This window comes from Carassius auratus, chromosome 10, assembly GCF_003368295.1.
Source record: "Carassius auratus strain Wakin chromosome 10, ASM336829v1, whole genome shotgun sequence".
Taxonomy (NCBI): Eukaryota; Metazoa; Chordata; class Actinopteri; order Cypriniformes; family Cyprinidae; genus Carassius; species Carassius auratus.
Genome location: NC_039252.1, coordinates 4,269,495 through 4,293,975, shown reverse-complemented (window position 1 = coordinate 4,293,975; position 24,481 = coordinate 4,269,495). Strand labels below are relative to the sequence as shown.

The 24,481-nt window shown below is 38.3% G+C and overlaps 1 protein-coding gene and 1 long non-coding RNA gene across 2 annotated transcripts; one reads left to right on the top strand and one right to left on the bottom strand.

Annotated features, from left to right (window-relative positions):
* Positions 1-11,858: 11,858 nt before the first annotated feature.
* LOC113109623 (uncharacterized) lies at positions 11,859-12,777 on the top strand. Its single transcript, XR_003292997.1, has 3 exons — positions 11,859-11,931; positions 12,125-12,185; positions 12,295-12,777. It is a non-coding gene; the product is annotated as an uncharacterized LOC113109623 (long non-coding RNA).
* A 5,633-nt stretch (positions 12,778-18,410) lies between these two features.
* Positions 18,411-23,650, bottom strand: LOC113109616 (dentin sialophosphoprotein). The gene is made up of 8 exons (XM_026273303.1): positions 23,566-23,650; positions 22,424-22,493; positions 22,277-22,333; positions 22,119-22,175; positions 21,375-21,425; positions 21,175-21,219; positions 19,685-19,981; positions 18,411-19,064 (listed from the first exon to the last, which is right to left on the bottom strand). Exons 2-8 carry the CDS (start codon positions 22,475-22,477, stop codon positions 18,699-18,701), a joined length of 927 nt encoding a protein of 308 aa, XP_026129088.1. The 5' UTR covers positions 22,478-22,493; positions 23,566-23,650; the 3' UTR covers positions 18,411-18,698.
* Between the last annotated feature and the right edge of the window lie 831 nt (positions 23,651-24,481).

Below are 24,481 nucleotides of genomic sequence, written 5' to 3'. Positions count from 1 at the left end.
TTGGCGCTGGAGACTAAATGCTCCCTGATAGTTTCACACCTAATTCAGTTAACACACACACACACACACACACACACACATTACCCACAGTGAGAGAGGGACAGAGTGACATCAGATATATGATAGTTTTTTAATTTTCTATCATCAATATAGTGTTGTATAGTCATGAAACTATGCATATTTCCTCAGAATGACTGGTCTTCCATGTGTAAATTTTTTTGAAGTGTTTAGAAGCTGCACTTTAAAAAAATTAAAAGACATTTACTGGTTCCTTTTTTACTATTATTTCAAAAAATCACCACAACAAAACCATTCAAGCTATCCAAAATTCATTCGCACCTGTCCTGTAAGATTAATTCTTTAAACAGTGGTAAAAGAGGATGTGGTGGTGAACCTTCAAGAGTCACTCAAAACGTATCTGTCCATAAAGCCTATAAAGAATTATTCTTAATATACAGTTCACAATACTTCAGCTTGTTATTCTAATTAAGTGAGGGTCATTTTATCAGTAAAATACATAAAATTCATATTATTTTCCTCTGAAAGATTTCTATAAATGATTTAAATCATACTTGTTTCTACAATAATTATTTAAAAGTAATCCTATAGCTCCATCTGGTGGCCATTATTGGTACTAAGAATTGCAAGCTTGATTTATAAGTTATGATAGTTTTAATTTTATGCTGGCTCTTGAAAATGATAAAGCTATGAAACTTACTGTGCTTCCTTCAAATGATGACTTCTATTTATATAAACAAAAATTATGAAGAGTAAGAATGAAAAATGTTAAAGATATAGTAAAATAACTATTGCATTTTTTTTGTTACTTTAATAAATCTCTATGGCAACACCATTTAAGCTATCCTAAACCCATTCACAATTTAACATGTCAGTATATTGGCATCATGTTGAAAAAGGAGTATGGAGCAGTATGAGGAGGAGTATGAATTCATTTACAGGCTGATTTTATCATAAATCCACAATAAAATTTCCGAGTTCTGTATCAATCTGTGTGGTTGTTTGTTTATTTTTATCTTTTATTTTTCATAGGAAGATAACTGACCCTTTACTCTCCTTTTTAATAAATGTGCTTATAAACCAAGAACAAGCTATTTATAGCTGTATTTATAAACTGCGTACTACTGACTATTAATATTGGGACAAGGCTTTATAAAGCATGAACTGACTATTTACTTTTTGAGTTTTAAATTATTATTTGCAGCACAAATAAGGTTTTTTAGGATTTTTTAAAATCCCTAAAACTGTCAGAAAAGGATAAGGCCTAAAATTACTATAGTGGCAAAATGTATTTGTTTTTATAACTATAATGCATAAACTATGAAATTATACAAAATGTATAAAAAAGTACAACAGTTATTGTTTTCAAAAGTTTTTTATTTATTGGAAAACAATAACAATAATTTTTAGGGGGGATTTACATTTAAAAAAATTAGCCTACTGCAATCATTCTAAACAGCTTGAATAAAACCTGTTAATATTTATTATAGACCACTGTAACTGTGTATAATCTAACAAACAAGTTTATTATGAAAATGGAAGTGTGTACACCAAATAAATTGGACGATAAAGAAAATATAATAGTCAATAGTATAGTAGAGCATGTTTTAGGTTTTTTTTATGCGTTTAGATGCAGAAATGGACAAATCAAATGTAAAATAAAATTGAATTGATTTAATTAAATATAGATTAATTCTTGTTAGAGCAAAATAATAAATAAATAAATAAATACTTACACACATTAAAAAAGCAGCCAAGATGAATGAGCTTTATTTTTTATATAGATTAAAATTGAAGACAGAAGCAGCTGGTATATGCGGTCACTTAATATTAAAATCCGATCCACTTCAGATTTATTTCTCAACAGTTTATGTTCACGTGGCTGTTTTCGTTTATATTAGCCAAGCAATTATGTATTTTGAAATAATCTTGTCCGTGATGTGTCCGTTCTTACGACGAAAGGCAGAATCCTGCAGCTCGAGAGATATATGTTATTCTGCCAGTCGCGCTTTCAAACAGTCTTGCACACATAAACGGGTCACAAACACCTGTATTTAGCTCGTGTTGTGTTATAATGGGTGTATTGTGTGCATTTGTGGCAATAATTTATTTTAAAAAGCTCTTAAACAAGAATAAATTCGTTTGTTTTGAACTTGTGACACTGTGCGCGCTGATCGGAGGCAATGATTTCAGTTAGACAGCCGCGAATATTTCATTTTCACACAAACAGTTCAAAAACATCTTAATTTAGCTCTTGGTGTGTTCTAATTGGTGTATTGTGTGATATCGCTGCAATACTTTATTTTTAATAGCTATAAAACAAGAATAAACTCGTTTTTTTCTGAGCTCATCATTCCACACGCTCCTGCTCAGAGCGGTGATTCATCTCTCATGTTTCTCACTATCACTGACCACACATCAATTATTAATGAGCCCTGACCTGATAATAATCATATATGTTGGTTTAGCTTGTCAGTGTGAATTAAATCCAAGTATTTATTTGTATTTTAACCGATTTAAAAGTGAAACCAAAAGAGAGTCTCCTCCCTTTTTTAGTCCGGTAACTGCACCTGTAGGGGCGCATTTTCTCTGAGACAATGGAAGTCTAAGCACACACACTCAAACAGATGGACAGAGTGAGATGAGATGTCTGACAGTTTTTTAATTTTCTTTTAATCATACAGTGTTGTAAAGTCATGAAACTATGCATACTTACTCAGAATAACTTTTTTTTCTGTATGAAAAAAGGTTTTGAAGTGTTTGGAATTTAAAAATGAAGGAAAATTAATAATTCCATTTTTACTGTCATTTAAAAAAATCACCACGACAAAACCATCCAAGCTATCCAAAACCCATTCACAATTTAAGTTGTTTAAAATGTTTTGGCATCATGTAGACAAAGTTTGGTGTGTATAGTGTTACTCTCCTCTGAGCAGTATGCATTAATTCACAGCTAAATGTAAAAATAAATCCACATTCAAATCAAAATAGCTGACTTCCTGTTGATCGTAGCTGATGACTGTGAATTAGAAAGTTGTCCGTCTTGATAAGCACAATTTATGTACCAAGTTTGGTGTCTGTAGCTAAAACTAACCCCCCCACTTTTGACAAAAGGTGGCGCTATAGAGTGCCTCATTCACGCCCTTTTAAAAGCTTTTGCCATTGTCTAGCTATCACTAATACTGATATGTGTTTTGAGTTTCATGTAAATCTGAGCTTGTTGTCTGCCTCAAACTCACCATAACAGAACATTCAAGTTTGACACGTTGCCATGGCAACACTATATCAGATATCAATATCCCCACAACAGATTTACATCGGCCGTGTTTTGTCATTATTCTGATGAAGTTTTAAGTAAATCGAGTAAAAATAAGATGCTGAATTCAAAGCATTTGGAAAATGACACACTTCCTGCTGCCAGTTGGTGGCGCTATAACGTTGACTCTTAATAGTCACATATATACAATCAGTATCATACAACGAACAAACCCATGAAGTTTGATCAAATTCAGGAAATGTATGTGGATGTTATTAGACATTTCCTGTTCCTCAATTCTCGCCATAAGTTCCACGCCTCGCCACGGGCAAACCGTTCGAGATATCAAAAATCCCCTCGCAATTTTTCATCCACAATGTCTTGAGATCATGTTCACCGAGTTTCGTGGCGAACGGGTTGAAAACCTCAGAGGAGTATTTCAAATTCCAGAGCATGCTTTTTTTAAACAGCCCTGAATAGCTGACTTCCTGTTGGGCGGAGCCTATGACATAAAGCGCGAAAGTTGTTCAGCTCAATGAGATCTATAAGTGTACTGAGTTTCATATAAATACATGCAAGTGTGTGTGAGCTATGGTTCAAGATTTCTGACTGTGTTCCAGGGGGCGCTGTAGAGCCCCTGTGCCACGCCCGGGTCCCAGCCTCTGCGGCGTCCTGATGGCCGCAGATTCCAATGTGTGTGCCAATTTTCAAGAGTTTTTGAGCATGTTAAGGCCCCCAAAAACCCCCGGAAGGTTTAATAAAAAATAAAAAAAATAATAATAAGAATAATCCTTAGAAGAACAATAGGGCTCTTCGCCCCTTCGGGCTTGAGCCCTAATAAGAAGAATAATCCTTAGAAGAACAATAGGGCTCTTCGCCCCTTCGGGCTTGAGCCCTAATAATAATAAGAATAATCCTTAGGGGAACAATAGGGCTCTTCGCCCCTTCGGGCTTGAGCCCTAATAATCCTTAGAAGAACAATAGGGCTCTTCGCCCCTTCGGGCTTGAGCCCTAATAATCCTTAGAAGAACAATAGGGCTCTTCGCCCCTTCGGGCTTGAGCCCTAATAATCCTTAGAAGAACAATAGGGCTCTTCGCCCCTTCGGGCTTGAGCCCTAATAAGATTAACATCACCATTCTATAACATTTCAAAATAACTTCAATTAATTTAAAAAATGTACGTCTTGTGTGGCATAGTTCTCACATGGTTACACTGAGTCAAGAAGGGTGACTGCTAAATTAAATTGAAAAGGTTTGGGATTGGAAATAGAAGGTGCCAGAGTCCTGAGTGAAGTGCCCTCTATAGGAGTTCATGGGCACTCCAGCTGATGATCGTGACATAGACAGAGAGAATAAATAGGTTAATGGTGGCCTCCGTGGCCATGATGATATGGTAGAAGGCTTCCGTGGCCATGACAGGGCAGGCGGTGAGTTCATGGATGGCCTCCGTGGCCGTGACGGGACAGACAGTGAGTTGGTAGATGGCCTCCATAGCCATGACAGGACATGACGAGAGTTCTTGGATGGCCTCTGTGGCCCTGATAGGGCAGGCAATGAGTTCATAGACGGCCTCCTTAGCCGCGACAAAGCAGTACAAGAGTTCATTGATGGCTACAACTGACACCTCCGAAGGTTCTGCAGAAGGTGCTGGTACCTCTGGAGGTTCCACAGAAGTAACAGTCTCCTTGACAGGAACACAACAGAATGAGAGAACATTGCTGGGTGCAACAGACAGGATGTGACGAGGCTCTGGAAGTTCAGCTGAGATGTGACGAGGCTCTGGATGATCTGTGGTGGTACGATGAAGCTCTGGAAGACCTGCTGAAACAGGTTGAATTTCTGGGAGAGCTGATGAGACATGACAAAGCTCTGGAAGGTCGGTGGTGATTTGACTTTGCTCATGAAGCCCAACGGTGACTTGATTTGACTCATGAAGTTTATCTGTGGCTTTACTTGACTTATGCAGAAAGGCGTCAGGTATGTCAGAGATATCCGGAATCATTACAAGCAGAGATCAGGGCAGGCAGCAGAGAATCACAGTCGGTATAAACAATCCAAAGGTCAGACACGGAAGGAACAAACACAGGGAAAAATGCTCGGAAATGTCAGACAGGCGAAACAAGACTTCGCAATGATTGAGAGCCCAAACACAGTTTATATAGGGGAGTGGTAATGGGGAACACCTGGTTGTGATTAGCCCTAAGAACGGGATTATGGGAAATGGAATTGGGATAGACTTTTAGTGGTGTAGGCCCAGTCGATAAGACACATGCCTTTGGTGTGAGAGACTAAGGTTCGAAACCACTGTGCGACAGCAATGTATCCTAGTTTGGTTAAGTAGACTCATTTAGACCAAAATAATCATTTGGTTTTAGCCAGGTTTCAGTCAAGCAGAGTATATCCAAACTATTATCTGTAATCATTTAATTTACAGTAACTGCTTTGGGTGTGAGTGATCTAATGTTTTTTTTTTCATTTAATTTACATTTTTCTGTTTAATTATGATCAGATCTTTTCTAAATCCTGCATTAAATTTATATTTTGTTAATAGATTGGACAGTGCAAGTACTTCTTTCATTGAAGCAGGTAGGTCAAAAGCAAACAGGAGTTGTCCAACAGGAGTTCTGCTCCGACTCTGCTGGGGTGCATGCCATCAGCGCAAAAAGGCCTAGGACACTCCCAGAAAAGGTTCTAATTATTGACAAAGAGCTGTTTCTGTTCTTGACACCATGACAATAGCCAACATTTCGTGTCCTCGTCGATACGTGGGAAGCAGTCCTGACATGATGATCGTCGTCACGGGCGATGTGCTGCACACCATCCTTAATCAGGCTCCTGAAGTTCCTCTTCAGTGTCACCGTCTGCTGCAGTGTGGTTTCATTAACCCCGTGTGAAGCATGATTGCCCCAATACTCTCGTCGCCCTTCAGGATTGCGGGTATCTGCGCAGAAACACTGAATGCAGCTCGACCGTGTCCTCCCCTGCACTCAGACACATATCCACCATTTAAGCAAGTAACAGTGAGTAAAACAATGGTAAAGTGTGTGAATAGAGTACTAGCGATGAACACAAGGTAAGCAGCAACCAAGCTGACGATGCTTTGAGCTAAAAGGTGACACAAGAAATCAAAATTAAACTAGTGATAACAAGGAACCCTCAGATTGTTTTTATGGTAGAATATGATATATTCACACGTAATAGATATGAGAATGGTGGTGTATAAAATTGAGTTTAAGATTAAAAAAATTTGAATTAACTTGACAGAGCACAAACTCAAAGCACACGGAAGCAACAAACAGGAAGTCTAGTCGCTTTAAGAGCAAGCTCCTTACCAAGGGGTATTCCATTTTTGAGATCCAAGGTATGGGAGAGTTGGGGTTGGGTATAGTCTTCAGTGGCCCACTCGGTTACTGCCTCGTGTTTCTTTAATGAATAGAAAGTTCAGAAGAACAGAATTGATCTGAATTTTTTTTTTTTTGTAACATTATAAAAAAATACTGACTCCAAGCTTTTGAATGTTATGTGTATACAAAAGCTTTTTATGTCAGATAAATTTTGACTGGTAGTGGTGGAAAGAGTACTACTAAGAAATTGAGTTCAATAATTTACTTGAGTACAAGTAAAAGTACTGAAAAATAATATGACTCAAGTAAGAGGAAAAAAGTAGTTAGCTAAAAAACTACTCAAGTTACTATGTTACAAAGTACTTCTATTTTTATCCAAAATGAGACGATTATGGAGCATAACCCTAACCCTAACATACATGTACTTTAATGTCTGTTTCACAAGTGAGACCCAGGAAATCCCTTATATGGACAAATGCATCAGATATCACTACAGCTGAATAACATTGCAGATAGAAATGCATTGACTGATGAAACATGGAAGACAATAAACACCCAATTGCAATGTAACACTAACTGAAATAACTTTTATCACAGTAAAGATTTTAATAAATAATGTTTTCTGCCAAACTCTCGAAGCAACGAAGCAACATGACTGATGATATATACTGATTTTGGATCAAAGCATGATATTAGTCTCATAAATAGTCATGTTTGAAGCTATGTTAAGCAAACATACTACCTATCCCTGTTACCAGGAGCAGCTGTTTTATAAGTAATTTTGAACAGTACATTCACACATAAGATTATGTAGGCCTAGTTATTTTGTCCTATTTCAAAGCTCAAAGAGGGACATTTTATGCTTTCTCTAACATTTTGTAGATAAAGGGAAGGCTTTCCCCACCATTAATATGTATATAAAAGCTATTTCAGAGGGTCATGTAGGTTTTGGCAAAAAATGGCAGACGAGCACCCTTTAAGATGCCGTTTAATGATGTCAGGGACCATGCAGTTAAGCAAGAGGAGTCGCAAGGGAAGTTCAAAAATAAGGATTTTTATTACCCAAAAATCATGACAACAAAATGAAAATAAAGATTTGGGCCCAAAAACAAAAGTCAAATAAACAAACATTAACTAAAGCTATAAACAAAAAATACAACTGACTTCTTACAAAGAAACAACGGGGACTTATATATTGGCTGATCAGACCAATTTTAACACACAGGGGAAGACTAACAACAACACTTCTACACAAGGTACAAATAACAGCAAAATCTACATAAAACTTATTCCAAAAGGAATAAACATTTGATTAATCTTAATTCAACAAAAGTACTCAATATAATATAAATCCAAACCCCAGAATATCTAAGCAAAGAATGAGCTATCCCCCCAGGACATAACAAACAATGGTAGAGTCCAATTAGGCCTCCCCTATAAACTGCTCCTGCTCCAAATGCTACCCCTTTAAGCCAGCCAACTTCCTGGATCTCTCCCGGGTGTGAAATCCAACACAGGTAAGCTCAGAAACAAATAATTACACAGACAAAATGACAATCCAAAAGTAACTAATGGTGAGCGCTCCCGAAACTATACTTCTGTATGGTCAACTAAATAAAATACAATGTATGTGAAATGACCTTTGTGTCCTGTGAGTAATTTGTAACTAAATAAATGTTTGCAACAAATGTGAATGAAAAATGTATACAAACTAATCCTAAAGAAAAACAGCATAAATTGAGTACATGAGGTTACCGCTCTTGTGAGGTTGTGAGGCCATGGCTGTGGCCTTCACAAATGAACAGGGCATTCTTTTATGGAAACCATCTGTGCATTCGGTGAACGACGCAAAATGGGATATCACCTCGATAGACCAATCTACTTCGAGTGTAAAATAAACTAGCCAATGCACATTGGCATGCAATTATTGCATCCAGCTGCCACTGATCACAGCGTGAGTATAAGAAGGCAGCAGGTGCAATGCATAACAGCTTTTCGCTTCGAAGCCGAGCGACAGTATCGTTCTGCTAACCTCAACTGTGTCTACGGCAAACTGCGATGTCAGCACGCTCTGGGAAGCTTCCTGTGTTGGCAAGAAGGCGTTTCAGCAGCGGTTGTTCCAGTGTCAAGTGGGTTGCACACTTCAGGCAGCACTACCCCCTGTCGTGTTGCAAGCGGCCATCTCCCCTGTGCGCCTCAGCACTAAGAGAGCATAATAAAGAGTGCCATCTCTGGCTGTGTCTGGCAGACATGAGACACTGACAAGGTCCTGTTCCTCAATGCCCGTGTCACAGACCAGCCTCTTCGGCGATGCGGTCGAGAGCTTTGCCCAGCAGTTCTCGGCTGCCCGGAAGCAGACTGAGGCAATACAACACAACCTGCCCTAGCAGGCACCTGCTGCCTCCTCCCATCCACCGGCCACAGTGCCCAAACCTGATCGTCTCCGAGGGCGGCACCCTGCATCTGCCCCCGCTCCCATGCCGCATCCTCAGCAGCCTCCAGCAAAGCAGCGCCGTGGAGCTGGACATGGGCGAGTTGCCCCGCTTGTCCAGGCCCCCCGTCTAACCTGGCAGTAAACATAATCACCCTGTGGTCAGATCTTGCGTTTCTCCGGGCAGGGGTGCCCCTGGAGAAGATCTCCAGGCATGCTGTGGTTTACACGGATTCCTCCTCCACCACCAGCTGGGGGGCCACGTACGACGGGCATGCAGTCTCAAGGGTTTGGATGGGCCCGCAGCTGCAGTGGCACATCAATTGCCTAGAGTTGTTAGCAGTGCACCTTGCCTTGAACCATATAAAATGTCTCTTACGAGGCAAGCATGTGCTCGACCATGTGCTGTCTCAAGCAATGCTCCCGGGAGAATGGCGACTCCATCCCCTGATGGTCTAACTGATTTGGAGACGATTTTGGAGACTACTCTCTGTACAGATGCACTGGCACACAGCTGGCCGCGGGGCCTACGCAAGTATGCGTTTCCCCCAGTGAGCGTTCTCGCACAGACAATGCCCAAAGTCTGGGACGATGAGGAGCAAGTCTGTCTAGTGCCGCTGTATTGGCCCACTCGGACCTGGTTCCCCGAACTAGTGCTCCTCGCGACAGTGCTTGAGTCACTATACCAGGGCTCATTCAAGGCTTTGCATTCAGTTGAGCTGAAGTTTCTTACATTGACAACTCTGCTCCTGCTTGCACTGGTCTCCATCAAGAGGGTAGGGGACCTGCGTGCATTTTTGGTCGACGATTTGTGCCTAGAGTTTGGGCCGGCTGACTCCCAGGTAATTCTGAGGCCCCTGGCTACGTGTCCAATGTTCCCACAACACCCTTCAAAGACCAAGTGGTGAACCTGCAAGCGCTGCCTCTGGAAGAGGCAGACCCAGCCCTGGCTTTGCTCTGTCCCGTCCGAGCATTAAGGTGCAACGTAGATCGGACACAAAGCTTCAGGACCTCAGACCAGCTCTTTGTCTGTTACAGAGGCTGGCAGAAGGGGAGTGCCATCTCTAAGCAGAGGATTGCCCACTGGATTGTGGATGCCATAGCCCTGGCTTATCAGGCTCAGGGTGTGCCCTGCCCGTTCAGGTTGCGAGCTCACTCAACTAAAAGTGTTGCATCCTCTTGGGCGCTGGCTCGTGGCACCTCGCTGACAGATATTTGTAGAGCTGCAGGCTGGGCGACCACTAACACGTTCGCTAGGTTATATAGCCTTCGTGTTCTCACCTCGAAAGGGCAGTGGCACTGAGAGGCCCTGGTTAGTGTCGGCTTGCTTAAACTGCTCCAGAGTGTCCGTACTGTAGACCCTGTTGAGATCCTCCATCACCCTAAGCAGCTGGACGTGGCGGAACATCCGGTGCCAGGCTTTCATGTATCCGTGAGAACCATGGAAGGGTGGGTTCCATATTGAGACCTAAGCGTTACTCATACTGTATGTGTATAGTCCACGGTATTGCCCTAGAGCCTGTGTTTCCCCGGCCGACTTCTGCCTTCTGAAGAGGGTTTTAATCACCTCAAATTTCTCTATATACTCCTAGACAGATGCTATATATGTATTTGTCCCCGAGACCTCCTTAGGGAAGGATGGGGCTTCTGCAGCTTCCCTGTTTCAAGCAGAACGGGTATGTTTTCCCCGTGTTATCAGTGTTAAGAATTATTGCGTAGACTGCTCTCTAAAACTCACTGGTATCAGAGTAATTTACATAACTCACAGATGACAATGCAGCATCTAACCATTAATATATTGTTGTTAAAGTAAAGAATAGAGATGCTAACATTAGCTCAACAACTACTGAATGTGAATTTAATCTGTCATAGTTAGCTTCTGTAGTACATAGCATATGTACTGTACTATGTGCATTTAGAAAATTCACCATTTTATTTGCCAAATGATGTTGCATGTAAAATATATAATGAGTGGACAAAAAATATGCATATTTTTATACTTACAGTATGTAAGCATGAATTTTGTTTTTATATAACTTATTTTAAATGGAGCTTATAGTTCATTGTTATGCATTCATAACTTCTGCCATTCATGTAGAGGCTGGTATATAGGATGATGTCAGATTATCAGATGATCCATTTGGAAAATTACAATTCTGACTGTTTCACATCCTCAGTCATCACTGACGTCTTTGGGTTTGGTGAAATATCTGTCTGAGCAGCTAAACTTGTTTGCTCTGGGCATATGAGCTGTTACGCGACATCAAAAACAGGATATCTGAACATAGAGTTTTTTCCTTTTCTTGATCAGGGACACTCTTATGTGTCATTGACCGACGTGTTAACCATTAATTGGCTTATTTACATCTGATTTTATATTGCATTTCAGTTGTGAGCATGCGTCATACTTTAAAGTATAAAACCTGTGGTCCACTGAGTTCTCTCAAGCTGTTGTTAGAGCACTGGAGTGTGTCCAAAATTTAAAAATACAGTCACAGGCCATACTTTCACATTTGTGGATCTGACAATTCTGTATAGTAAATGCTGTACATATGTTTATACAGATTATGTTTAAATTCTGAGCCTTTCACTGTTACCAAACTAAACAAATAGCAGTGTGTGTGGTTTTTCTAAACAATGCAGTGAGGCAGTTGTGTTGTGTGATTTACAAGCTTGTTATGATTTTGCAAGGCATTGTGAAAGGTTTGGTAGAGACCTGGAAGTTGCACTAATGATTACTTGTCATGTCATGATCATGGGAATTTACTGGACCAAGCCCTGGTTTACTCACATCCATCCAGTATTTAAGAAACTGTATCACTGATGCCAGAATAAATACAGACTGTGACATTCCAGCAACTGGACACGAACATCTACACAAGGTAATCTCTTTTTTATGTTATGTTATGTTATGTTATGTTATGTTATGTTATGTTATGTTATGTTTATGGCTTTTAAATGTATCTTTACTGGTAAAAACTGAATAAACAATGAATACAAGCAAGCAGAACTTATTAAAACTATTTTAAATCTGTAGCAAACACTATATATAATATATAAAATTTATTTTTTCAGGATGAAGACATTACATGCAATGCTTCTGATGCTGTTTGTTGCATCAGTCTTTTCAAAAGCGGTAAGTATCAAGTAATATGGTTTATTTGTTTGTTTTAAATAAAGTGTTACTGTTAATAACATACAGCGTATTATTATTAAATTAAATGATCAAATGTTTAAATCCTCAGTTTGATTTGCGCAGAAGATTTGATTCATCGGACTCTGTGCGATCTAGTTTCAGTTCAGAGGAAAATGATTCAAGCAGGGAAGACAGGAAGGATTCACAGTCCGATGAGAGTTCTGAATCCAATGAGTCTAAATCAAGTGAATCTGAATCTTCGGAAGAAGTTATCAGAGTTGTGTCAAGCACAACATCAGCTACCGCAACACAAGACATCACACACTGTGTTACTGTGGATCTGACAACTGTAAGAAGGGGTGATAATGATAATGTCAATATAATACCTTGCAGTAATACTATTTAATCATCTTTTCTTGCAAAACAAACAAAAGTTGAATGGTGTACTGTATTTTACAGTATAAAGTCATATTTATGTACTGATAATGAAGGTCTTGATACTGAATGATGTAACTTGATGTAAATGTGATGTAAAATTACTTTTAAATTGCATGTCCCCATTATGGTTTTAAATGTTCATTCAGAATAAAAATCTTTCAAGTGCAATTGTCATAAAAATTTTATGATTTCAAATCTTTCAGTATAATGAAAGAAGAAATAAGCCCTCGTTTTCTAGTGGGATTCATTATTGGTAGTACTTGGTCTAAAAGTCTTGGTACTACTTGGTCTAATATGAGAGTTCAGTATATTTTGCAACTTTTTCAGTAACCAAATGAATTCATATTATTATTATTATTATTATTATTATTATTATCATTAATTATAGCATTAGTTTTAATTACTTTTTTTAATATAAGTTTATTTGTATAGGGACGGTACAAAAGAAGCATTATCCCAGTCAAAACTGGAAAATATGTATTGCACATAGAGAGTATAGCATAAGCAAATTTGCATCTCAGGTCTCTAGAAAGGCTTTTCAAAAAAAAAAAAAAAAGTTAAATAGAAACAAAGAATAATACTACTACTCATAGAATAAAACTACCACAATATTTCCCTTACAGACATTCAAATACCTCCCTGAATTATACATATAAGAAAAAAACTAAAACTTTACATTACATTACACTTTACACAAAAATTCTTACATTTAAATATGTGTGCAATTCTGGTTTATTTCAAACCACCGCTTTACCTTCAATGTAAAGGACTTTATTTCAAGTATTGCCTTAAACTCATTTGGCAACAGGTTCCAGAGTTTGGAGACCTCAAAAGAAAAGGCTCTTTGCCCTTGTGTAGTTCTACAAAAATGTATCCTACAATTCCCACCTGCCGAGCTCCTAATAATTCTACTTGTATCATCCGGTCTCTTTATCAATTTACATAGAACAGATGATGGTACCTTATTATGCAAACATTTAAAAATAAATTTAATATATATGACAGCTTTTTAAAATTTGTGAAACTTAACATATTACATTTGATTAAGACGTTGCAATGATGCCATCGATTTATCCATTATTTTTAGAGCATGATTATACAACATTTAAATTTTTTTGATTAAGGAGTCACTTGTTTGAGTCCAAACTGTTATACAGTATGAGATGCGGGACAAGATTATTGTATGCGTAAAAAGATGAGCTTCCTCATTTGAGATATATTTTCTAATAAGTCTAAAACAGTTTAGGTTACTCCTTACCATTTTTGATAGCTTTTTTATCAAATTTAAGTTGTGAGTCTAAAACAGTACCTAAAAAATTAAGCTCATCTACCTCCTCTGTTTCTTAATTATTTACTCGAATTATTCCTTTTTCTTTTTGCTTTCTATTAGAAAATCACATAAAGACAGTTTTGTTAACATTCAGAGTAAGATGATTTTCCTGGAACCATATAGATATCCTTTCCATTTGTTTATTTAAAACTGCAGCAACCTTGGCAGATGACTTAGCCAATGTATAAATTACTGTGTTATCAGCATAATTTATAAACAAACTAAAAAGCAAGGGGCCTAAGATTGAGCCTTGTGGTAACCCCATTTTATTTCTCATAGACAATGATTTTGTATCCTCAATTTTAACACACTGATGTCTTAGATTTAAATATGAGGTAAACCACTCAACTGAATGTTGATAAAAAAGTAAGACCATCCTATGAAAAGTTTTGTCTCAACAATTTACATCACAATAGATTAGTTTAGTATGATCTGCATGAACAGTATGAGCTGAAAATATAACTCTACTAATTAACTATTAATATTAATAATTAAAATGTGAAATCTTTGAAATTGAAAAAATGTGAAATGGCTTTTAAAGGAAGAATAAACAGTTTTGCCAGTATTGGACTTTGTTTCTTACCATTTTTGCTTGTTTGTTTGGTTGGTTTTTAGTAGCAAGTAGACTGCTTGATTTTACATCATACTCTAATCGAAATGTCTATTTTTGTTGTTAGTTTAATTATATATGAAAAGTGTCTGCAAACCATTACCAGACGGTGGAGGAACACAGTAGTTTGGTTTGGTTTGATAGCTCTGTGATTACCAGACTTAATTAAACAAATTGTACGCCGCGAAGAGCAACAGATTAGTGAAGCAGAACTAATGTGCACCATGCTGTTACTTTGTCAACACCAATGTCATTTGTGGTAAAGAATTAAACATTTTATTTAGTATAGTGTTTATATTCATAAAAAATGGCCCAGACTATCTACACACCCACATTAGGCTAATTACAGAGCACTAGACTCCTCCAAACTTCAAAGTTTGACAAATATTTGTCTGGAGCCTGCACATCAAGACACTGGCAAAAGAAGGTTCACTTTCAGAAATCAAAAGGGTTTTGATATATCTAAAGGTAAGTCTTGTGATTTAGACACTCGTATTGCTCTAACTAGTTGAAAGGAATTTCAATAATAATTAATATATTACATCAAAGTTAAATTTGACAAAAGTGGTTACAGTTTATATGTGGTTTAGAGTGTTCTAGATCATAACGTTTCTTACAGGTGTAGACGCTAAAGTGTTGATGATTATATTACACACACACACACACACACACAAACACTTTCCCCCCAATAACTGTTGTTTTAGACAAGAACATACAGAATTGAATGCTGGAATCTGAAATCACAAAATTAATCATATGTAATTAATTATTTCAATAAATCAGCACTCCCTGTTTCTGTTAGTCTGTCATAGTTACTGCAGAAATACCATCTTAGCCAATATGGAGGCCTTTAGATATTGTGCTGGATCTTGATAATATGGCTGGGTTGGTGAAAAAAAACGTATGCGGGTTTGCTGGTCTTAGCTGGTTTAATCTGACCTCCCAATGCGATCATCTGAAAAGTAGCCAAAACCCCTCTAAAAATCACTCAACATACCAAGGGAACTTAGCCTAGCAAACCAGTTTAGCCAGGGTAAGAATTGTTTTGTTGGTATTATTTATTTATTTTTCATCAAGGCATTTCTATAGCATAAATCTATGAGGATTTTAGTAGAGCTGTAGTCAAGTCCAGCTTTGTCGAGTCCAAGTCAAGTCCAAGTCCAGGACTAGTCGAGACCGAGTCAAGACCGAGTCCAAAGAGGTTAGAGTCCAAGTCAAGTCCAAGTCCAAAAGTTTCGAGTCCAAGTCCAAGACCGAGTCCAAATGAGAGAAAAAAGGGTCCACTTCAAGACCACATACTTAACTACTGATAATGTTTGTGATGCGAGAGACAGCATATCTCATATTCTAAGAAAATACATTTACATTATTATTTATAATGATCAAAAAGCATGTGCAAAGTAAAAACTCTGTAGGACAGGGGTCTCCAAACTACATCCTGGAGGGCCAATGTCCTGAAAAGTTTAGCTCCAACTGGCCTTAAAACACCTGGAAGATTAATGTGTCTAGTAAGAGCTTGATTAGGTTCAAGTGTGTATAATTAGGGTTAAAGCTAACAGGGGCGTTAAACAAGATCCTGGGCCCTATGCATAGGCAGTCCTTATGGGCCCCCATGGCCCCCACCCATGAAAATATCCAGGTAAAAAATATATATTTCAGATTCATATTTTTCAAGGGCCCTCTCTTCCTTTGGGGCCTTGCTAATGAGTACTGGTTTTACCCCCAGTCCAACCCTGGGAGCTAAACTTGGATAAACAAACAAAGTTTGGAACTGTAAGGTCAAATAATTTTTATGTACTTTATTTTTTGTTGACATTATATCTGTGGTCAAAAATGTATATGACTATGCCTAATTGGCACAGAGCACAGACACACGCAAAGCTCGGGATATGACAAATGCATGCAGCAAGGCTAGAATGGATACGTTTGGCTCTACTGGGCATGCGCACATAAATACAGCGAAATTTTTGTCATACTGTGCTTGTGCTTGCATAGACTAGTCGATCACTGTCGGAAACAATCGACTACTCCAGCATGCATTAACCATAATGCATACAAAGTGTTTGCAAGTACGACGTGAATTTTAGAATTACAATATTGCGTGGAGCTGTTACTATATGACCTTATCTATGTTGCATGTAAAAATAAAATATGTAATGTAATAATTAGGGTTGTGCCTGAAGCCGAATACTTTATTCGGAATGGCACGGATAATGGCTTAAAAAACGAATAACGCTCAAGGAATAATTCTGCCTGAATACTCGGCTGAAGCTGACACAGTCTGGTGTTTGCTAGATAACAGGTGAGCCAGGGCATCAGCGCCAGAAGTGAATGAATGTAAACTTTATGAGTGGAAAGAGCGCAAATCAAACACGTTGTTGTCGCCTCTCTGTGCATCTCTCAGAAATCAGAGCGTTGCAAGAGTAATTTTACCTATAATAATACATCATAGCTACACGTTATATTATTTGTATATATTTAAAAGGCAAATATTGAAAGCTTAGGCTACCATGATACGAATGAATGGAATAAGCACAGCGCGCTCACTAATCAAACAGCCGCGCTGCGCGTCTCAGTCTCTCAAAAACCAAATCAGTTCTCTCTCAAGAGCAGGCTAATAGGCCTAATCAGTTTCGATACGGATACAGTGTCTACTTGTCCTACATGTTTGCATATTTACCTTTTGCTGGTTTGCGCGGAACACACACATCTGTTTAGTAAAGTTCATTAACATTAAGACTCGCTCAAAGTGTTCTGCGTAATGAGAATGTGTGCATTTAATGGATTCAGTCGTGTTCAAATGATCACTAAACGTTTGTCATGACATCTCTCTGCTTGCATGATAAATATTATTTTATAAATTAATAATTATTTCAGTTTAACACGACATACTTGTTCAGTGATAACTACGAAAAAATGTATAAAAAGTCATAACAGTCTTATCAAGTAACTGTATGATGTTGTATCCGAATGCAGATAGGAAAAATTTTGTGATTGTTACAGATACAAATACTGGCTGTTACATGAAAATGTAAATATGTAATGTCATAATTATAAAGTTTTTAAAATTTACATATGTAATTGTTGCATAAGGCTATACATTAATACGCGTTTATTGATAAAAAAAAAAAAGGCTATCTAGGTGTAGACGTAAATAAAACACAATCTAACAGGTAGAAATTAAATTAGAAACATCTAAACTTTTCAGGTCGCAGTAAGTGCACCACTGGTCATGCACATCCCTTTCCCGGAACAATACTGAAAGCTAAGGCAAGATGGAGAAACAGATGATCATAGCTGTACAAGGATAGCCATTTTGTAAATGAATCTATTAGCAGAGCTACTGCAAGTGATTTTAAGTGCTGGAATTCCATTTATTATTTGCTGAAACTTCTGCGTCATCATGGAGAGCGGGTCATGGTTGCCCAGCAACAGCAGACGACACTGGAGCGCGAGCGCAGATTACAGAGTGCTTTGGAAATAAGGAGAGCGGCGCGCCTAGCGTTTTCCACACGTTTTCAGTCGCGACATCATGCAAATGTGGTTTTGTTTTGAAGGAGAAATTTTTTATTTTATTTTTTTGCTGGACTCGGTCGAGACCAACTAGAAGACTTGGCGAGTCCAATGGCCAAGTCCGAGACAAGTCCGAGTGCAAATTCAACGAGTCCGAGACAAGTCCGAGACGACAGAAAAATGTCTCGAGTCCGGACTCGAGTCCAAGACCGGACTCGAGTACTACAGCCCTAGATTTTAGCTCATAGATTTATTTCGTTGTAAGAAACAGCACTTTTCCAGGAGACAAACTGATAATGTGAATGGTTTACTGCATCAACTGATATAGGTCAAAATTTATTCATAAATGATCAGTCATTACATACATAAAGCAGTACAAAATTACATTTACATTAAGTTCGTAAATAATTGTGCAATGAACAGGAAGAGATTGTTGAGATGAAACTGCATCTCAAACAGGTTCGGCAGCAGTTCAAGGACTTGTATGAACCGTATCTTTGTGTTCTGCTGTTCGTCTAACTCACACTAACGTCAGGTGGAGTGAGTCACCAAGCACCATGCAATTGATACATTTGCATTCGTTTCTGTCGACAGCCCGTTGAGGGTTTGTGCTCGGGTGTGTTTACTTTGCTGTGATAACAGTGGCGTCGGTGGTCTGGGTGGTCTCCTCACTCTCCTCGCTCTCCTGGCTCTCTGTGCTCTCCTCGCTGTCTGCAGCTCCAGGTGTGGCTGTGGTCTCCTCGCTGCCCGGGCTGCTGTCTGACTCCTCTTCATTTTGCTCCTGGCTGGCACTGGCGCTCTCGCTGTTGCTGGGTGTGTCGCCAGCACTTGCCCCCTCGCTGTCTGTCTCTGCTCTAGCATCCTGGTTTCCGGTGGGAATGATCTCGTGGGTTCCCAGAGCAGCCTGGCGGTCGTTTGGCTCCATGTTCTCCATCTCTGGGGTGCTGGTGTCGTCCTCCTCCAGAGGAGTATCATGCACCTGCAGAGCCTGAGAAACAAAAAGAAGATCTCAGATACACTAGCTATGTTTCCATCCAAAGTTAAACTTTGGAAATAGTTTGGAATATCGCATAAAACCGTGGAATCTTAAGTGACTCGATTCGCTGGAATGAATCAGATTTTCCAATATTATATAGCAAAGAGCCAAGTTTAGGATCAGTCTATTCCCTAGAACATTGAGGAAACATTGAGATTTCCAACATTACTAGAACAAATCGGACTTCCCAATGCTAATTCTACATACAGTATGGCAGTGAACCATTTAAGATTAATCGATTTAATAATTGATTCACACATTCCTTACACTATAAGACAGAGGAGAGAGAGAGAGAGAGAGAGAGAGAGAGGACTGTTCAGGTGGTTGCTTTTGATTATTCCCTGAAATGAAACATGTTAACATAAACAGCTGAACTTCTTGCACGGTACTGAAACAAAGTTTCTTGATCACAACCGACCACTCAGCCCCATTAAATAAGTACCATTTGATAACATGTTCTGCCACAGTATTCTTGTACGGTAAGTGTTCTTAACATTTGTACATGTATGTTTTCCTATTCTTTTCTATTAATCGTCAAACTTTACAGACTTAAAAGTAACCTATGTATGTACCTTGAACAGTTTAATCTCTTTCTCCACATCATTGATGCTCTGGTCATCATAGGCAGAGGACTTCTTGCTCACGAATGTCAAGCCGCCCAACTTGTCACTGCTGTAGGACTTGTATGGGGAAGGTATTTTTTCCAAATCGTTAGCGTCCACGTAGATGATGGTTTTTTTGTAGTCGCTGGGATAGCCCATGCTGTCTCCCCGGCCTGTGTTGATGATGGGGACCAGCGACGGTTCCACTGTGGAGGGGACAACGGTGGTCGCAGATTCTCCAGATTCACTCTCACTGGAGTCAGTGTCCTAAATGGATAATATTCAAAATTCAAGATTCACACAATATTTGTCGATTTAATTGGCATGGTGGTCACAGTTGCTGCGGCGTCAAGCTGGGTAACACAATGAAATTTCACTGGTCCAAAATCCTTTTTCTTCTAATTGTTTGTTAAACATCAAATAGCACTGAGACTGTTTCTCATCCTACAGCAGTTTTGCACTCAGTTTTGACAGGCTAATTGTTTGGTAATGGAAACTTCTTGTGTTAAAGCTTCTGTATGTAGGATTGACACTGAGTGTTTGAACTAGGTCTTGCAGTCCAGCTTAAAAACATTGGAGGGGGGTTTTGTTCACTCGGCCCCTCCTCCTCAGACTTGACACACGCAGGTTGCCAGATTGATGACACCAACAGGAACAGGCACATATGGTAATGAATGAAATTAAATATGCTTTTTTTATCTCCAACTGGCAACCAGGGGTGCCGAACTACAATTGGGTAAACTGGCAGTGGGCGGGTTTCACAAACCAAAACAGAGACTGACGTTCCGGCCTGGAAGGCACATTTTCAAAGGAGAACAACTGACTGTAGCATTGTTTTTCAGATAAACAAGTATGTTAACTTAGCATGTTTCTTAAATACCTGCAAACATATATGGTATTTTTATGCTTTAATAGAGTCAAAAACACATACAGCACCTTTGAATACAGTGTCAACAGATGAGTTAAGACCCAAAACAGCATGGAATATGGCAAATGCACATCATTAAATGTAACCATGCAATAATTAGGATCTTAAAAGAAATACATTTTAGGAGAAACCTCCTATTCCTTATAACGGCCACAGTACTTTCACTTTTACTTTTATTTTTAGTAAAATTTTGTTTACTGCTGTATGATAAATAGTTTTGGTACTTTGTTTGCTTTTGTATTTTACATGAATGCATATGGCAGATGCTTAGATCCAATCATATTTTTAATTTAATTTTATTTTAATTTAAGTCAGAGTTCTTGCTTTCTGTGGAACTCGTAACCATAACTTTTGGTGTTGCTAGCAAACATGCTTTACTACTGGAATCCAGCACTTGGTACCCGTGATCAATTCTGGGTTTTGAACCACAACCAGTTCAAAACTACTGGTTTAGTCCATTGTTTGGCAGTTGTGTGCAATGGTTCTACATGACAGAAAACATAAGTATTTTAGTATGATCAGAGTGACTCACATTCTCCTTTTCATTTCCATCTGTTTCAGATTCCTCATCTGCATCCTGAAAATGAAAGAAACAGTATTGAGATTCGCAGAATGATCACTTACAGTGCGTCTAGACCAGCAGAAGGGTATTTTTAGAGCTTGTTGTATTTTATTGGCTATAGTGGGAGTGCAGTGACGTGTGATGTGGTTAGAAGATGAGTTTTCATTTACCTCACTGTCATCTGCACTGTCTGTGCTTTCATTGGATTCTGCTGGCGTGGTCTGAAACACAATCAAATGTCTTGGCATAAATATAACAATACTCACTGTATTTCTCATTTACATGCCATTTACCACGTCCTTGAATTTAATTAGCTCATAGGTGCAAGTTTATATCAGTACTTTGAGATTAAAGGAAAAGTTCATCCAGTTTACTAGAGTTCATCTATCATTTATTCACCCTTGCATTTACCCAAACCTGTGCAACTTCCTTTTTTCAGTGTAATGCTAAAAGGAAAACAATTTAAATATGTGTTTGTTTCCATGCAATGAAATTGAAAAGCACCATAAAATTATTTTCAAAGGTGGTTCAACTTGAGAACAGTAAAAAAAAAAAAAAAAAAAAAAATAGCCAGATTCACGAACAAATGATTTAGACAATTTGCAGCTACTATCATAAAATCTAATTCACAGCAAAGTGAATTTGGGCATATGTAATGATTTTTATTAAATAATAACTCCTATGTTTGTTCCTCATACAAATCTATTGGGGCACTTCAAATACACTGACTTTTTTCTAGCGTTTTGTGGCATTTTGCAGCTTAACAGCACTGGTCCTTAATTTCTTTTTTTTTTTAAACACATATTTTTTTCTCCACAAACGAAAGAAAGGGTGAATAAATACTGACAGAACTTTCATGTATGGGGTGAACTGTTCAATTATCGATGAAATACAGGCTAGTGGACGTGTTTTACCTCTGTAGTTTCTGCCTTGAACATAACAGCAGCAGCTTTTCGTATAATAGGAGGTGGCTGTATAAGACAGATGTTTTGTTAAAATCACAATATTGTTTTCTGCGCAGTATTAATTTCAAAGCAGTGTCCATTCTGTCCACATTAAACAAGATACTTGCCCGTTGAGCAGCCACAAGTTCTTCGGAGCTCTCTGAACTGCTAGCCGAGCGCTTCACCTGAGAAATAAATGAAAATGTGAGTGTACAAGAAGTAAAAAAAATGGGAGTGTACAACTTTAAAGCCCATTAAAATGACAGTGAACTTACAGGTAGACAGAAAACTGTGGCGATGAGGAGCATTAAAATGATGACAGTCTTCATTTTTGTGTAAAGTATTCTAAAAAAAAAGAAGAAAAACAACACAGTTATAGAGAGCATCAGTTTTGACCTTATAAATGTAAGGCTGATGCAGCCTACACCAGTTACAAGAAAAGTTTTACAGAGAGGATTGCCTGTGCTCTTCTACTTTAATGTTCTAACTATAAAATGCCTCTAGTCTGTATTTTTGGAATTAACGCATTTACAGACTCGGAAGGAAGCATGCCTTTTGAGGGCGCTCTGAAACATGTTGGCAAATGCCAAAAGACTTCCTGCCGGTCCTCACCATGAAACATCTCGTTTGTTTTCAGCTGCAATTGCATAAAGTATAAGTTGAGGTAGTGCGTGTTTAGCTATAGCTATAATGAACTCCTCTGGTGTATAATTCCAGAGGTTATATGTAGACTATATAGCAGCCACAATCCCGAGAAATAGCACGCCTCTGGCTCCAGACTTAGTTTCTCATTAGAATCTTCACTGTTCGCAAGCCAAGGCCTAAAATTTGTGGCGTCAAAGGAAATGTGAAGTGCAGCGCAAAACACAACAAGTGTGGAAATGTTTTGTTGGGGCTGCCTGCAGAAGTAATGGTGGCATCTGTCAGTCAGCCAGTATTATTATTCTTTTGTATGCAACTTTAATTTAGTGGTTATGTCGCTGGAATAAATGAGTCAGTTGACAAATTAGTAAGGCCTTTATGTGCCATAGCCGCAACTTCCTCTTCCGTCTGTCAAGTTCATGTTAATCATCTCTGCCTATAATAAACTGTGGTCAGAATCATTAAAAGCCTTCATAACATCAGTCTTGTACTTACATTGACTGCATTTTCAGAACTTTGATGCTTACTCTACAAGAACTGCATTTGATGTATGAATTATTTGTCATAATTAAAGGTTAAAATTGGCTGTAGCTACATGATCTCAAATCAATACTACTCCTAAAAATTTAAATTAAAATGATAAAAACTGCAATAAAGTAAATACAATGCATTAGTTACTCGAAGCTTCTTCCAACATCTGCATACTTAAAACCAATTGTTTTTTAACATCAACATTTTAAAACATACATACTAATTAATGAGAGTTGTGACTTACCTCTTTCTCTTTCTTTGAGAAATCTGAAGTTCTTTGACTTAAGTTGGAGGATAGACTGAGGTCCGTTTAGCAGTTGAGATCTTGCTATGTTTTGATGCTGGTGAGAGATGGCTGCTGGTTGGCTTTTTAAACCCTGTTCCCTCTGGAAACAGCCAATGGCAGTGGAGCTCGTGATGTCATGAGGTTTACCGCTGCTGTCCCACCTTTTTGCTCCCACTCTTCCTGTGGTTTATATGGCCAGGGAAAGCAAACATTCACCAACATGCATGACAAGCAGAAAAAAATAAAACATCCTGTATTAGAATCCTAGATATAATGTTGTCATGCTTATTATCTATAAAATATTATGTATTTACAATGGAAAGACTCAATGTCCTCTTTAATTGTTATTATATTGTAAAACAGGGCAAATAAATATTTAATGGCTTCAATTCAGGGGTTTAATGCCTTTGGCTGCAAAGTGGAATGAAGTGTAAAGTGTATAATCGGTTCAAACTTGAACAGTGTGTCACAAAATCACAAAAAGTCCAGTTTATGTTACAAATATTAAAATATAGTCTATAGTAGTGTTTGCTGGGCATAATTACTTTAAAATTTTGTGCAAACTTAAGGTTAGGTATTAAAATTCCATTTGTGCTACAAACATGATTGGTAACCTCAAATTGTATGTCTTGTTGAAGAAATGAGTGGAATTTTGAAATTAATAAAAAACTGAATTAGTCTGAATAAGTCATATATCTGCACTGTAAATAAACATGCTCTCATAGAATGAATTGTACTGAATAGCCAGTCACTGTATATTATTAATAACATGTTACAAGCCAATATTAATACTGTGCGTGCATGTGTGTGCGTGTGCCCACATGCCTCTGTGTGTGTGAGTGTGTGCATGTGAGTTTGTGGGTTAGTGGTTGAG

What these genes read in the sequence shown, in the direction of transcription:
- LOC113109616 (XM_026273303.1), bottom strand. Translation starts at nt 22,477, where the DNA reads ATGAAGACTGTCATCATTTTAATGCTCCTCATCGCCACAGTTTTCTGT. An exon ending in CCACAGTTTTCTGTCTACCT is followed by an intron (nt 22,334 to 22,423) that starts GTAAGTTCACTG and finishes TTTATTTCTCAG; the next exon opens with GTGAAGCGCTCGGCTAGCAG. An exon ending in AAGAGATTAAACTGTTCAAG is followed by an intron (nt 19,065 to 19,684) that starts GTACATACATAG and finishes TTTGTTTCTCAG; the next exon opens with GCTCTGCAGGTGCATGATAC.